Below are 17,000 nucleotides of genomic sequence, written 5' to 3'. Positions count from 1 at the left end.
GTCCAAAACCAGCTTAAAGTGCAGTCCCCTGAATATTTACTTGGAAGTGACAACACTCTTGTTCAGTAGGACTTACTCACAAGTAATTGGACCCAATTTTGACTGGATAAGTTGCCATTATGGGACGCGGGTGGTGCTGTGGTCTAAACCACTGAGCCTAGGGCTTGCTGATCGGAAGGTCGGCAGTTCGAATCCCTGCGGCGTGGTGAGCGCCCATTGTTCGGTTTCAGCTCCTGCCAACCTAACAGTTTGAAAGCACATCAAAGTGCAAGTAGATAAATAGGTACCACTCCGGCGGGAAGGTAAACGGCATTTCCGTGCGCTGTTCTGCTTTTGCCAGAAGTGGCTTAGTTATGCTGGCCACATGACCTGGAAAAACTGTCTGTGGACAAACGTCGGCTCCCTCGGCCAGTAAAGCGAGATGAGCGCCACAACCCCAGAGTCGTTTGCGACTGGACTTAACTGTCAGGGGTCCTTTACCTTTACCTTTAAGTTGCCATTATAGGAAGTAAGTAAGTAAGTGGTGATAGAGAGAGAGAGAGAGAGAGAGAGAGAGAGAGAGAGAGAGAGTGTGTGTGTGTGTGTGTGTTGCAGTATCTAATCAAGACAGGAGCAAGCTGCTTTCTTAGAAAGTTTATATACTATATTTATTCATAGTTTAGTGCTGAGCAGCTTGAATACCCTCTTGGTAGTCATATTGGGAAATTCACTGGGCATATCTTAGCTGTGAAATAGACACTTGCATTCTCTTTACATGTTATTTATATGTTTTCCTCTCATGTTACGTTATGATAGATTTATGGAAATTATTGAAGTAAAAATGTAACATTAGAAACAACATTAGAGCAACTCGCAACCAAATTTCTTGCAACACCCTGGTTTAGAGGATGTAGGCTTATCATTCTGCATGCATCAGGAAGACAAACAAGATAATAAATCCTCAAATTACTTACTGCATAGTAGTACTATTGAAAATAAGTAGGCTTATTAACAGAAATGCACCCTGAGGAAAACAAAATATTGAAAAAGCAATATCAGATTCACCAGTGCTTTTTTTTCTAGAAAAAGAGCTTTTTTTAGGGGGATCACTCCAGCACCAGCAGCGCTACAAAGAGTTGCCGGAACTCACCAAAAAGGTGAAGGAGCTCTGTTCTGGTGAGTTCCAGCTGGGGAAAAAAGCACTGAGATTCACTTCTATTTTAGTATTCTTATTATCATACCCACTTGTTTCACATAATGTTCTTTCAAATACCTGTCCCTGAAGTTTCACATATTAACTGTGAATTAACAGAGGGCTTTACCCAATAAATCTGTTTCCTTTTTAAAATAATGGTTCTTTCAAAGATAAAGATACATCTGCACTGCACACTGACTAGAACATGTCTCATATTAAAACCAACTGCACAGCATGTAGGGGAATGCAAATTATGTAATTAACTTCATCCAGGTATGCAATCCTGCACATCCAAATTAAGAACATGCTTCTGAACCTGCATCTCTTTCAGAATATGGCATGAGACATAATTACCTGTAATGTTGATTCTGTTTAAAAAAAGATGGAAAAAGCAGAGATTTCTACTGGCTGTAATTGAGTTGATCATATAGCACTGTATGTTTTTTGCAAACATATTACTATGACTAATTGTACATTCACTATTATGCAGTTTAACCAGCTTGAATATATTTGGTAATATGGCTTAAAAATGAATGTTGCTGGTGTTTTTTCCCTCCTTTCTTGTTATTTTGCTTTTATGCTCATGCTTTTCATATGCAGTTTTGTCAAGTAGGAGTAGCATAATATCAGTGCAGCTGCACCCTTTGTTCACATAAAACCTCTCTTGGCTTTTTGGTCATGCAAACTCACAAAGCATGATGTGATTAAGAGATTCTAATCAAGCTAGCATGTAATTATAATTAGATGTTGCTTTCAATTGGCGTTAGAAGGGTGCTTGCATCATCCTATTCATAGGAAAAGGGTAGTTGTGCCAAGAGGTGTTATGCATCATGTTGTTAATTAGAGTTTGCTATGTCTAGCTGGTGATTCAGAGGGAAAACATTATTATTTATTGTAATATCAAACTGCAATTTTTTTAAAAAAAATACCCTTCACTTTGTGCACTGTATGAGTAGAAGACATCTTGAAACGTGAAGATTGCGCAACTTTTCTCTCTTTAACTTACTTGCAAATGGATTTTTTGTGGGAATTGCATGTTTCTGCATCATAGCACTAGCTTTGGAGAATCTGACACACAAATAACATGCGTGATTTGTGTTTCTTACAGTGAAAAATGTGGGGATTTGTGTACTGAGTATGGGCTCAGTGTTGTGCTAACATTGTACTGATACAAAGAAGAGTTTATTTGTTTCCTTTGGCTGACAGCATTTCAAATATGCATGTTGTGACTAGTAATTGTGCAAGCTGGAGGGAGTATGATAGGCTAGAGAAAAGGTTAAAAAAAATAAGGATGATATCATTCTCCCCCTATTTTAGTGATTTTCAAATATAACAAAACTAAAAGCAACAGCAATTACATTATTTCCAACCCATCCTTCTCCCAGAAGTATAGAGATAGCGTTAAATTATAATTAAAATACAAGACTTAAAGTGATGCCTATAACAAGAATGAATCAAACAAATGTATCATTCAACAATGTCCCATGACAAGCTGGTAGAGGGTAGCTATGTGCAATAGATTGTGCATATTTTATAAAATCAAAGGTAATTTAATAGATGCAGTTGTTATCCTTGGTATCCATATTAATTTCCCTTGCCTACTATTTTAAAATACTTTTTCCTTGTTTTTAAAGCATCAAAAAAGCTTGCAAAGTGTGTTTACCAGAGATGATACTGGAATGAGAATGCACATTGCAGGGAACAATGCTTCTATTATTCCACCTTCAACTCTCTGAAAAAATTATCTCTGTTTCCAGCCATTGTTGTCTTTCTTTGTAGAACATCATTTCTTTCTTAACTGTTCTCTCTTTGCTCTTGGAATAGTGAAGACCTGTGTTTTATGATTAATTTGCTTCTGGATAGCTCCACTAACTACAAACCTGCAAATCTCTTTGCCCCACTCCTACTTCCCCCCAAAAACCTATGCCAAAGCTGGTACTGTTTCATGTTACAAAACCCAAGTTAGGAGTTTATAATTAATCAAACTTTTCTTAATTATGCTTCCATGCAATTGTGCAATGCACTAGAAAAACCAATAGTATCCATCACAGAAAATTACATACCAAATAAGTCACAAAACAGAAGTTCCTTAGCCTACAGTGCAAAGCAAACATTGCTAAAATAGCAGTTTATCATACTGGGTTAAATAAAAGAGTCTGAGGTCGTGAACATGCACCAGCTGCAGGTATATGAGTAAAATAACTTGCTCAGCACTCTCAGTGCTGTTTTCCAACACAGTGGTTATGTTTGGGCACAGTGTCACGCCATAAACCATGGTAAAACATATTAGTTCACACACAGTTCTAACCCTTTCCCAATGGAACCACCTTGTGGGGCTGCATGGGGTTTGAGGCAGCTGAAGCTGGCTGGTGATCAGCCCCAGGTTTCGCAGCACCTCCTGGGTCCCATGTGTGGTTTTGTATTACCTCCCTAAAACAAACCTTCACTTGTTCAGATATAATGCTAAAACAGTTGCTCCATGACTTGTTTTCCCGCTGGAGGAAGACAGGAGTAAAATACTTCACTGTCTCTTGTTGCTTTAATTGGTGGGGCAGAAATGTGTGAAAGAGAATCAAGAGTTTCATAGTTGTCTCTTACGTTTTTAATGTAAGGAAACTGCTTATTAAGTTAAAAAGAAATATGACCTTTCACATGAGATACTGTTCTTATCTCTTATCTCCTGTTGTGGGAAGCAGCTCTTGAACTGCCAGCATTACTCTTTCCCTTGTAATTTTACATCTTCATGCTGTTCATCAGACCACAGATAGCTGGCCTACCTGTAGCATCTTCTGGTTCCTTCTCTCTTTTAAGCATTGCTCATGTCTCTGTTTCTAATTTGTAGCTTGGCTTGCCCCCTCATCCGAAATCATCTGTTGTTCCATTCTCCTGAACTTGGCTTTGATTTGCAGCTGTCACTAACCAGCCAAGACTGGACAGCTCACCTACTTTGTTTCCATTACTTTGTTTCCAAATCATTATCTTACTGTCCAAGATTATGTTAAAGTGTGTACTTCCATAAATCCACAGGCCCAATTTTGTTTGTATCTGTGTGTGTGTGTGGTTTTTTTTAAGGTGACAATTTGAAAATTTGCTTGAATAAAGAAGTCTCATTTAGATTATCTGAAGCTTTATATGAGGGGTGGGGAACTCGCTCCCCTGTGAGCCAATCAGAAATTATTTCCAGGCACCTCTGAGCCGAGCTTAATGGGTGGGAGCTGCTGAATTTCCAATCACCTGACGTTATTATTATGTCAGGTGACCCATTTTTACCTACATGATTTGAAATTGAACCGTACAGGCAAAAAAACTGTGCTGCAGCACTTCCCACGCACTGACAATCAGCTGTTATTTGGAGCTTGGAAAGTACTGCACACACTGCCAACACTCAGCTGATAGTTGGCATGTAAGAAGCACTGTACAGACTCCGCTGATCCATGGTGCTGGCAAAGCTCCTATTGTCCAAATTCTGCCTTTACGTTTCCAATACCTGATATGACATCAGATGTGGGGCAAGTGAGTGTGACTTGACCAAAACAGTCTGGCAGGCCAAATGGGTTGGAGGTTCCTTACCCCTGTTTTATGTGAACAGCCTTTCTCAATTTTTATGGGTTGCTTTTCATACATAGGTTATATATGTGGAGGGAGAGCAGTGGCAGGCCACATGCTTTGCACACAAAAGATCCCATGTTTAAGTCACCAGTATCTCCAGGTAGGGCTGGGAATTTCCCCTCGGAAATGCTGGAAAGATGCTGCAGCATCATAGACTGTACTGAGCTAGATGGGCCAGCGCCCATGTTTCTTCTTATGTCAATGGCACCTCCAGTATGGGTTTTCCTAAGGAGATATGCTGTCGTTCCCCTTAAAAAGCAACAAATGGGAAGTGTCCTCAGTTGTGAAAGATTCTTCCCTCTTGTAGCAATGTTTGTTGCCATGGTTTCCTTGATGGTGGTGTTGTGGAGTGGGTAATTCTTTTTCCAGGAGTCTCTGCATAGAGCAATTTAGGAACTCTCTCATGAGCATTAGTTAGCCAAAGTGGAAGAGATCTGGAAGTGATTGACATAGAGATTGTGTGCCAAACATGAGTGTGGCCAGAGTCTACCATCAGCTTTAGGAAAACCTCTGCTCTGAAATGCCTTCACTGTTTGTTGCTTTAAGGGTTCCTTTTCCCAGTCCAAACAAAACAAAGTAGACCCAGGACAAGCTAATATTTACCAAGTAGCCAAGAATCATATTTTTGGCATATATCTGTGAGATATACAGAGGAGTTTAGTTCCCACTCTTTTTTGGGGGGGGGGAAGGTTGGGAGAGTGCTCTTTCCCCCTTTTTATGCTAGTGTCATGTTTCTGAACATAATCAGGGAGATATTTTTGCAGCAAGATCTTTGCAGAGATGAGCAGTTGCTGTTCTGTTCCCAAGGTAACTCAGAAATTGTTGGCAATTTTGAATATTTCAAGAAGGAGGCCACTGAAGGACTGGTTTGCCCAAGCTTTCTTTCTTTCTTTCTTTCTTTCTTTCTTTCTTTCTTTCTTTCTTTCTTTCTTTCTTTCTTTCTTAAGATACCTGGTATCTGAAGAAGTGTGCATGCTCATGAAAGCTTATACCCAGAACTAACTTAGTTGGTCTCTACGGTGCTACTGAATCAATTATTATTATTATTTACTTATATTGATTGTTTGAATTAATATAAACAAGTTTGATTGAGTTAATTAATCATTCAGAATGCACTAAGCAGATCACTAGCTGGTATCAGTGATGATTTCAGTTTTTTACAAGGTAAATATCCAGATCGACCTACCAATCAGTCACTACTTTAATACATCATTTGTAAGGACACATAGTAAAAAAATGAACCACAGTGCATTGTGGAAGAGTTTTAGATAGAACAATATGATGTTTACATCAGCTGGTGTATGACACAGAAGTTTAAGTGACCAACTTTATAGCCTTTATGTTGAACTTTACTTTATGTTGAACTTTACTTTGACTCATAACTGATAATGTTGCCTTCTTTTGGCATGACTGTTATCACCGTGATATGGACAAATGGAAATATTTAGTAGGGTAATGGTTCAGAATTCTTCATTGTACTTGAGGTCATTCTGCTAGCTAATTTGTATATATATTTTTTCTTTTCAGGGCTTTGAAGATCCAAAAGACAAGTAAGAGAAAAAATATAATTGATTCCTCTTTATTATAATGAAAATTTTCAGGCTGGCCATCTACAAATTGTGGAGAGGACCTTCTCGTTATAATACATCGCCTTAAGTCACAATTTTCCTCATTCAATGTTTATTAGGTTTTGGAACACAATACATAAGAGGCTCATAAAGCCCATGTGATGAATACATACATAACCATTACACCATCCTGCCACTGGCATTATCTTTTGTTCTTTAGGGGAGCTTTGATGAGCCACATTTTTAAAAAGGTTGCACGTGTAGAAAGGCTCTTAAACTGGGTGTCACCAGTTTGAGAAATTCAAGAATAAGCAGCTACGGGGGAGGGGGGTTAACTAAAAAGAAAGTGAGAGGGAAAAGAAGAGGAACTAACTCTCAGCCTTACCTAACTCACAGGGTCATTGTGATGATTATCTACAGCAACCCTGCATTCCTGAACAACTCTGTTTCAAGATGGACACCAAGCACTGTTTGGTTTCATTCTCTGTGACACATCTAAAGTATTATTTGGAGCACTCCAAACATCTTTTTCACATGGCACAAAGGAAAAATGGAGGAGAAAGTTAATAGGTGGGGGAAGTGTAGAAATCTATTAGCCCTTTTCTGCATAACCTCAGAAGTTCAGGGATGCCACAGTTTAACTGCTGATTGTCGCCTACAAGAGCCCTGCAGAGATTGCCTGATGTAAAGTCCTGTAAGGCTACTTCATGTTAAAGGAGGGGAGCACTTGTAGTTCTCTGACTATGAAGGATGTGACTTCATTGCCAATTTGCCAGAAAGGAGATGCTTCTTGATTAGTCAAAACATGAGCCCTGCTGCTGCTGCTGCTGCTGCTGCTGCTGCTGCTGCTGCTGCTTGTATTGTTGCTGTGTAGCTCCTGATCCAAAGATGGGAAGTGGAGGAGGTAGTGACTTAATTATTGATCTCCAGCTTTTGTATCTATGTGCACGTGAGAATAAAAGTAATAAAGAAGGATAAGGTAATAGCTGGATGCCCCATTACTTTCAAACTGTATAAAGGAATGAGGAAATAGGAAGAAACCATCTCTATCACGCCTAAAAAGAAAAATGTTGGAAAAAATCAAGTGCTTTTTAAAGTGTTGAATTCAGGATCTGTATAGCTCCTTCTTCCCATTTTGTTTACTTTCAACAAATATTTGAGATTTAAAAAAATATTATTTCCCCCCTCTCTCACAATTCTTAATTGCTTTCATAAGACTAAAAGCTCTATAAAATGACTGTGGTAAGAGCCATTATACAAAGCTTAATTAAGAATCATTTTCCAGGAAATATGCCCTTCTTTTGCAAATTTATTAACAAGGGTAATTCCCACTAAATGTCTGGGCCTTCTTAGGATCTTTAACATGTTTGTTTGTTTGTTTGTTTGTTTGTTGGTTGGTTGGTTTGTTTATCTAAATCTTTTACCAGGTCAGACTGCCTCAAATTAGTAATAATCTTTTGTGTTTGAATGAAAGTGTTTTTTAGAACATAGATCTTTCTTGTGATATGAAAATCACTTATGAAAAAATAACTTCACTTTAAAGTTTTTTGTCTAATGAATGCCCTAAATTCTACTATTTTTATCAGGAAAAGTTTATACTAGGGATTATAGTACATCTCTTTAAACATATTTTATCTAGATTTATGAACAATAAAACTGACTTTAATAAGCATACCCTATCTAATACTTAGGTTGCTGCTGTCTGTAACCCCAGTATACAAATTAGATTGTAATGGCATCTGAGGAATTTCAGATATGAGTTATATAAGGCAGGAGTGGGATGGGAGACAGAGAACTCCAAATTCACCACCAGTTGCCTAATTAAGGGTGTTTGTTAAAGCAGCATTTTTATTAGAGATGCCAGAGAAGACCAAGTGAAGTTTGTTTGGCTATGAAAATCTGAGGTGAATAATTCAAGATCTGGGCTGTGCAGTTGTTTGCTGCCATTTTATTAAAACATGGCTTGTGCTAAATGAGAACATTCATGGCACAGAGGTAAAATGGCTTTGAAGTCTCTGCAAAGGATGTGAGGTAGAATGTTATAGGTTCTCTTCCATGTGCCGTTGGTGAGATTTTTAATGTCACCCCCGCCTCCAAATCAGTGGGTGATATAAAGCACCCTACCACCTATATATATTGATAGTTCCCCTGCTGTCAGGAAGAATGAAGGTGTTGGGGAAGAAGAGCGGTGTCTTGAGGTAGCGGGAAACATTCCCTTAGAAGGGATCCATTCCTTGGGGGACAAACAGCTATCTTCTTGTGCAGCCCCCCGGGGCACCAACTTAGATGGATTTAAAAGAGAATTGTACAAATTCATGGAGGGTAGGGCTATTGATGGCTGCTAGCCATGGTGACTGTTCTCTGCCTCCACAGCTGGAGGTAGTAACGCTTCTGAATGCCAGTTACTGGGAGCCACAGAAGGGGAGAGTGCTCTTGTGCGAGAATCTTGCTTGCGGGTTTCCCACAGGCATCTGGTTGACCACTGTGAGACCAGGATGGTAGACTAGATGGTCCATCAGTCTGATCCAGTATGTTCTTCTTATGTTCTTGGAAACAGAGCTAGTTTTAAAAATGTAGAGATCCCTAACTAGATTGCTCATTCATTTCTTAATAAAAGAACTTTAATTTTCTTAAGACAAATTTCAATGATATTTTTAACATGGTTAACTTGCTATCCAAGGCTTATACTATTTCAGTTTTCCCATAGCAAATATTAGATTTTGACTGTGAAAAGAGCTGGAATTCTTTACTTTGGGTGTGATAAATCGTGATAGCATAATACATTTATTTGGTCTTATTATTTGAACTATGAATTATGAACATAAAATCATCAACAAGTTCAAAAAAAATTGATACTACCTACCATTCATAAGGGGTATACAGCAGCCATGAGGTAAAACTGAATTATTTACCTTTGGGTATGGGGATTTTGATTTTGTTTCCTTTGAGACGGAGCTCTTCTGCTCTACTGAATAAGGTGACAAAATAGAACCTTTTTCCTCACAGGGTTTACAGGGCATTGTTTCTTATCAGATGTGCAAAGATCCCTTGAATGTATTCTGTAGTTATGAGTGTGGCTTCTAAAGAGGTCAGTAATACTATTTCTGAAGGCAGGCAGGTTAATATTGTAGCTTCCCTCTGTAGTTCAAGAGGCTGACAAAAGAAACCTAGGTGTTTGTCTTCAGTATGATCTGCTACAGTCAGGTTGACTTCTTTCATATGAAGTCGTCAAATCAGCAGCACTGAGAAAGCAATGTGGTCCCTGCATGGTTGGGTGAGCCCTGCAGTATACAGAAGGACCATTTTTGCAGCTTAGAGAATCCTGAAGGATGTGTGTCTGGGCCACTGCTGTTAGCAGGTGAGGATACACTGCAAGGTACCACTTGTAAATTTCCTGATAGCAAATAACAGTAAAGGGAGATGCTTACTGCAATTCATGAAACCCAAAAGATTGCAGTTTCATAAGTTGTCACTGGGTTCTCCTTTAGGGTCAGCATAATGTGAAGGCTTATAGGGCACTGATGAAGCTTGGAAAGGCAGCCTTACGTTGAATTACAAATGCCGCCTACATTGCTGCAGAATAAATTCATGTTTCCAAAATGACAGTAGAATTCTTCCTTCAGACTGTCAGTAGAAACCCAGCGTAGGCTTGCAATAGGCAAAAGTGATGAACTGATTCATCCTTTGGGTGACACATTGTTGAAGGCTCTTCTGGTGTAAATACCCAGGCTGACTGGTCTCTGCTTTATAGGAATATCCAGGAAAGCATGAATCCGGAAGATGAAGTGGATGAGTTTCTAGGCCGCGCCATTGATGCAAGGAGTATTGACCGCTTACGTTCTGAACACGTTCGCAAGTTTCTCTTAACATTCAGGGAACTTGACTTGGAGAAGAAGGTAATATTCCTCAAAAAGAGGTGTTTCTGTGGAGGTCAGTTAAGAATGAAACCAGACAGATGATGGTGACAAATCTGTATCTTTAAAGTTGTAAAATCTGAATCGGTGCAAATCATTTGTAAAGCAAGGGGCATGGTTTAAAGTTCAAGAGAGGCATGTGAATCAGATGCATAGACCCCCCCCCCAAAAAACCCACTGCTTCCCCCCCCCCAATCTCTCTGAAAGCTTTCCCCCCTCAGCTCTTTCATTTCCAGTATTGGAGCCCATTGGGGAGAGTGGGTAAAAATTCCCTTTGGTATTCAGCTGAGGTAAAGAGGTTCACAGTTTTCTCCCCACACACCTTTTTTTTTAAAGCTTTAAATTGCAACCCCCAGTCTCCACTTCTCACACAATTTGGGAAGACTTTTTAATGATTTCAGTCTGCCATTGTCATTTGTATTTCGGCCCTCAATAATCTTCTGTTTTTTCTTCCTCTTCCCCAGTCTAAACATCGATACTTAATAAATTTATATTGCCCTACTAAAGAACTTTGGCCTCTTTTTACATACCAATGCTTCTCAGATGGCTCCTAGATAGCAAAAAGCATGTTGTCAGATATGGTGTATTGGGAGACAGTATTTGTACATTAATTTCAGCTGCTTTTCCAATTGCTTTATTGCATTTGGTCCTGGGCCATGAGCATATTTGAACAGGTGAGGAAGAACTGATGAGCTGCTTTTCTTGAAACTTTGCATATATCTACAATGTTACATGAGATCTCAGAATTCATCATTCCTAATAAGAATGCTTCTACACATTTTTTCATAGTTTTTCCCTTTTAGTTTCTGAGTTTGTTTAAAAAATTGCCTGCAAGCAGCCCTTTTTTGTTGATATTCTCTAGGGGAGGCACTAGTGAAGGAAACCTTCAGCAGATGTTTGAAGAAGGTGATCTTGGCACTGGGTATTTTGTGTGAGATATGTGTCCTCCTATCTAATATATGAATTTGTAGTAATTGCCTATAAAGGTAGTATCAGTTTATTTCCATTTTATAGCCCCCTGTACCACTGTCAAGCTGACAACACAGCAATAAGGGCAGAGGCAAATCTGTTAAGAAATGCAAGATTCAGAAAGGGGCTATAACATGAGAATTCACTATCTAACACATGGTTCCTTTCCTTGCAGTACTCCAAACAGGTGGACGATCGATTTGGTGCATATGTGGCTTGTGCCTCCATAGTCTTCCTCTTCATTTGCTTTGTTCAAATCACAATTGTGCCACAGTGAGTAGATCTTTATATCTTCCCTTGCACAATCCATCTTCCTTTTTACTATCCCTGGCTTCTTTGCACTAAAGTGAAGTAAAATTCTTTCCCATTATGTGTGGCTGTGTGGCAAACTGCAGTGCTCATGTTGACATTCATTTCCTTTGGTATTGTAATGTAATATTGGTTGATACTAATATTATAGTTTATGTCTATTTATTTCTGCCTTTGAGAAATATGATTTAGTCTATTTTCACATAAATATCACAGGAAAAGACCCTGTGGGTGCTTATCTAGGGTACTACACTTTGCAACATTGTAATCTATGCACAAGTAGAAAACTCAACACCTGCATTTGAAATGAATCATGAACATAAATAACATGCATGCAGCTTTGACCATAACGCCTAAACTTGCTCAACACAGAATACATAATCAAAATAAAAACAGAAACAACCAAATAACTCTCCCCCATGATGTATAGCATAAAATATTCTTATAGTGATATATCCTTTTCAGCAATGATGGCTGGCTGTGTCATTTATTCAGAGGTACAACCTCTCCATTTGCTTTTTTTAAATTAAAGCCATTTTAAGTAGTATTTATTCCACATTGACTCCATTTTTTTCTGATCAACTTGTTTCTCCAGTATCTTTTCTGCAAAGGTTTTTGATACCATTGTGGTATTGACGCTGAGTAGTTTATGCATTTTGGATACTATTTCCCTTACTTGCAAGTGTTATAAGTATCTATATCAAATGTTCGAATTCTGTTATTGATCCAGTTGGTTCAGTTTTAACCAAGATTGAAACTAAAATGTGTTATTTGATGCTTTGAAACAAATCACTTTTATGTTTACTAATTATTTTTTTTAATAAGTTATTTCCTGCTTTGCTGTTTGTCCTTTGGTACAAATGTTTTAGTCCATGACCTTTCTCTTTCCGCTCATGGTATTGTTTGTCATCTTCTGGATCTTAAAATATTGATGGAGAAATGGTATGAGTGGAGTGGTTTTTTATGCAAGTTTTTTGGACTACATATTGGAGTTTTGCATTATCAGCAGTAAAGGTGGCTGCAATTCCACCAAGAAGCTGGGTTCAGGAGAGTGACAGGGAAGCAATGTGAGGTGAGGTAAGGGAGTGTGGAGATGAAAAGGATGGAAAAGTTAGTGGCAGGAAACAAGATGTGGCTGAAGTCACCGTGTTCCCCCCCCCCCCCCACATATGAAACTTCTTAGGCCTTTTACTGCTGCTTTTATCATCCTGGCTTGTTCTTCTTCGAGGCTAAAGAAAAAGCACTGTGCAAGGAGAGGCAGAAAATCAGTTCCACAAAGCAGCGGGAGCCAAAAACATGTAATCTAAAATTTAGACGGCTCCATCTAGGAAAACTGAAGAGAAATCAAAAAAGAGGCTTGCAGCTAAATTTAGGTCGATCTCTTCACTTTAATGTGTGATTAAAAGCTACTAAATTTATTCTTTCTGGCTTAGCTCAGCATCTCTGAGGCTTTAGATCAGGGGTCTGTGATTTCCATTATTCTTCAGTAATCACAACTGTTACAGGATTTGTGCCTTTTCTGAGCTTTTACAGAAATGGCCCAGTAATCACAGGAATAGGGACCTTTGCCATGTTCCTTGAAGGTGCAACGCACCCATCTTATGTAATGTTGGGAAAGCATCTATTGCTGAGGCAAGGTCTGCATTGCTGTTGGCTTTTTTTACAGATGAAGCAGACTTTCCAGTTTTCCTTTCTGACCAAGAAACAATTTTTTTTTTTTGAAGCTATTTTTACTTTGGAATGACTTTCCATTATGTGCTACATGTGTCTTCAGGTGCCAGGACTTAGTGGATCCTAGGATTACACCCCTAGAGCAGCACATAGGGTGGGGAGAGGGTAGATTGTTCTGTATGGCAAGCAGAAATTATTGTTCTGACTGAATAATTGTAATTGTTCAACATTGATTTCCACCCACTGCCTAAAGATTCAGTGTAACATATTACACATTGCATAACTACCCATATATATATATATATATATATATATAATCATTTCTAGTTGTCTTAGCTAAGTAACAAATATGGCAGAAGTTGAGCTGGCTCCAGAGTTTGCTTTTAAGAAAGATCTCAAGCAACAACCATATACTGGGTCATCCTCACAGGCAAGTGATCTGCCTACAAACCCTTTGCAATGAGCACCTACAGATTTCATCACTTTGATAATTCTTAGTACCCTTCACTTCTTGTCTCCCAAACGCCATAAGAGCAACAAGAAAGGTAAGTCAGGGAATTGTGCTATAACAGCATAAGCAGTATATTCTTTCAAGGAATGGGGACTGCTGCCAGGACAGTGGAAAATTGTATGCAAGCAGCAAGACCCTCTCCCTCCCAAGTATGTGTCTGTTTGCATCAATGATATGATGCTGTTTCCCTGATGGTCTCTGTAGTGCCAGGAGAAAAAGAAAGTGGATTAGATTTGAGCCGGATCCAGGGCTCATATTGGCAAAGCCCTCAAGCATCATGTGCTTCAGGCATGGTAGTTTGTCTGGATGTTGCTAAGGCAATCCAGAACAACGTGATCTTGGAAGCTGCCTGATGATAAGACTTCGGTTATATTGGAGAATGCAAAGATAGCCACAAAAATGTAGCAATGTCAACTAAAGTATTATTTGCTGAAACTGGAAATCCCAGGCACATCTTACTGTAATTCAGTTCACAGGGTTGTAGGCTGTGAAGCAGGACTCTAGTTATAATTTTACCCATAATAAAACTGTGGTACTGTGGTGTAAAGAGGCCAGCTTTCTACTTAGTGGTGGTTCAAAATAGCAGAGGTGTTGACAGTAGTTTGGCAGCCATGTCTAGAGTCCGGAATCAAAATACACACTGCAAAAAACGATTAGCAGCTAATTTTCACTTTTGCTCTAACAGCTTTGTGGGGAAGGTGAAAGCCATCAAGTCTGAGCTTTAGGACAAATCCTTGGAGAGGTCATTTTCCCAGCTAAACTTACCCTGCAAACTAACTTTGGCTTTAAAGCAATAATGCTGTCATTACTTCCACTGCTGGAGAATTCTAGGAATTGTGGTTTGTTGAGGACCCTCACAATTCTCTGTTAGACAGCCACTAACTCTTTCTCACAGGACCACTTGGAGATTGGGGTGGCATGCAACAATATTAAACTGATTTATCTGCACCCTTTTTGGTTATCCAGAACTCCAGAACTCTTCATCAGGCAATATGCCACACAAAACTGGGGTGAGGGGTGGGGTGAAATACAGGGAAAATTAAGAAGTAAAAAATTTAGACTAGATGTTGACAAAGCTTCCTAGTTAAGTAGAGAGCAAGAAATAGACAAACACTTCAGTCTTTATATCAGCAAAATTAAAAATAGGAAGCAGTCCTTGAGTCTTTATCCCAGAATCCTGGGTGTGTAGCCTGATAACTGTAACACCTAGCAGAGACTTGATGAAGGAGCTAAATATAAAAACTTACCTTATGGCTGCAATATCCAACCTGATTATGGTACATTTCCCCCTCCCCCCTGCTTTGTGTAACTTTTTACCTGATTAAATGTTCTGGAGAACTCAAATGTTTTGCCATTATTTTGTGGCATTTTAATTGGTCTTCATAAAGGTATTGCTCAGCTGTGTATTTTAGAGGTTCATTGCTTCATTTGCTTTTTATTTGGAGTGTAAATATTTGTCTGTAGTGCAGACATTCTCTAAGAACGGCTGGGACAACCAAATTATACATATAAGATGGCTCAATTCAGACATAACCATCTTGGTCTTGTAAACTATAGTTCATCAGACAAAGAATGAGGCTTATGCCCACATGCTCCTCTTCTCTCCTCTCTTTGCATGTCTAGCTTCAAGGAAGACTTCTGCTTTGTAAGCAGCACTTAAACAAGAGTTTCCTGGTTCAAACTAGTTTAAGAAAACTTCATTGAAATTAGGTACTCAAGGAGAGATCATTCTTGGCCCCCAAACCATGGATTATCGGATTGAAATCATTATGTCTGAACCAGTTCAATGTTTGTGATATTGTGTGGCAATGGATATTTGTGCGTTGAGCACTGTAAATGTCCATGAGATACTGACCAAAAGCATGGAGGGGTCCAGAAATGAAAACTCTCAGCAAAATGGCAGTGATAAATTTATTACAATCAGCAGGAAAGCCACAAAAGCCTGATGAATATATTAGCAAGTAGAAATGCTCTTTGTAGTCAGGGAAGAGCATGAAACCCAGCTGGCTTTCATGTGGTTAGCCTTAATGTTACCGTGCGTGATAATGATTGTTGTTGAATTATGGATGAGGTTGAGCAATAGGAAGGGAAGGGTGAGCCGGTTTTGTTTGTTTGTTTGTTTGTTGTTTTTAATAATGAGGTAACATGGAAATGTTTCACTCATAAATCCTACATGGCAGTGATGTTCTGAATTGAAGTGGAGGTATTACTCTGAACAAGCCCGTATAACCTGGATTCTATATGGTAGCTGGGAAACCGATCTACCCAATACATAGGTATCAGTACTGGCACAAGAGAAAATATTTGTTCCCTGCTCTGGCACTATCAGGACCTGGCCCCACCTTCTGTGCTGAGGTGGCAAAAGTCACTGTCATTGCTGTGCCACTCACTGTTCAGTTAAGATATTCTAACCAATGCAACTGGGCCACAGACTGGACCTTTTTTCAAAATTGGAAGGGTGCAAGGAGGGGTGATGAAGAAAGAGACAGAACTGTCTGATTTTACCTAGTGTTCTGTGCACCATTGAAACAGTTCCCTTCCACTAATGTGACATACCAGCCAAGTTTCATACCTCTACTACACTTAATAAAAACATAAGAAGAACCTACTGAATCTGGCCAATAGCCCATCATAGTGCAGCACCCTGTTTTCACAGTGGCTAGCCAGATTTCTCTGGGAAGCCCACAAGCAGGTCACAAGTGCAACAGCATTTTGCCTGTCTGTAATTCCTATCAACTGGCTTTCAGAGAGGCATAATGCGTCTTGACGGTGGAGGTAGAATTTATTGCAACATGCAAGCCCCCCTCCATTTAAAACACATATAAAAATTCCAAGGACTTCACACAAAAATGGAATGCTACATGGTTTGATTATCAGTTAGCTTGGATAGCAGTAAAACAACAACATGTAAACACTTTTTTAGTTATACTCAATAGTCATAATTAATTTATAGATGCAACTTGGTTCAAAAGTCATTCACATATCTAAGGGTCAAAGTAGAACTGGTGCTGGGGGATCCAGAATCTGATCCCTTTTATTTTATATTCTAGGCAGCTACGAGGGGACGCAGGTGGCACTGTGGGTAAAAGCCTCAGTGCCTAGGGCTTGCCGATCGAAAGGTCGGCGGTTCGAATCCCCGCGGCGGGGTGCGCTCCCGCTGCTCGGACCCAGCGTCTGCCAACCTAGCAGTTCGAAAGCAACCCCGGGTGCAAGTAGATAAATAGGGACCGCTTACCAGCGGGAAGGTAAACGGCGTTCCGTGTGTTGCGCTGGCT

General features: G+C 39.4%; 1 protein-coding gene across 4 annotated transcripts in view; it reads left to right on the top strand.

Annotated features, from left to right (window-relative positions):
- Nucleotides 1-17,000, top strand: part of ADCY5 (adenylate cyclase 5) — a 182,300-nt gene that overhangs the window by 144,302 nt on the left and 20,998 nt on the right. For all 4 annotated transcript variants that reach the window (XM_077934935.1, XM_028743359.2, XM_028743350.2 and 1 more), the window contains 3 exons: nucleotides 6,311-6,333; nucleotides 10,103-10,247; nucleotides 11,410-11,507. In XM_077934935.1, coding sequence (XP_077791061.1) covers nucleotides 6,311-6,333; nucleotides 10,103-10,247; nucleotides 11,410-11,507 — 266 coding nt within the window. The remainder of the gene's footprint in view (nucleotides 1-6,310; nucleotides 6,334-10,102; nucleotides 10,248-11,409; nucleotides 11,508-17,000) is intronic.

The sequence above is a fragment of the Podarcis muralis genome, chromosome 1 (assembly GCF_964188315.1).
Source record: "Podarcis muralis chromosome 1, rPodMur119.hap1.1, whole genome shotgun sequence".
NCBI lineage: Eukaryota > Metazoa > Chordata > Lepidosauria > Squamata > Lacertidae > Podarcis > Podarcis muralis.
The sequence above is the reverse complement of the archived record's forward strand: the minus strand, read 5'-3'. Positions and strand labels throughout refer to the sequence as shown.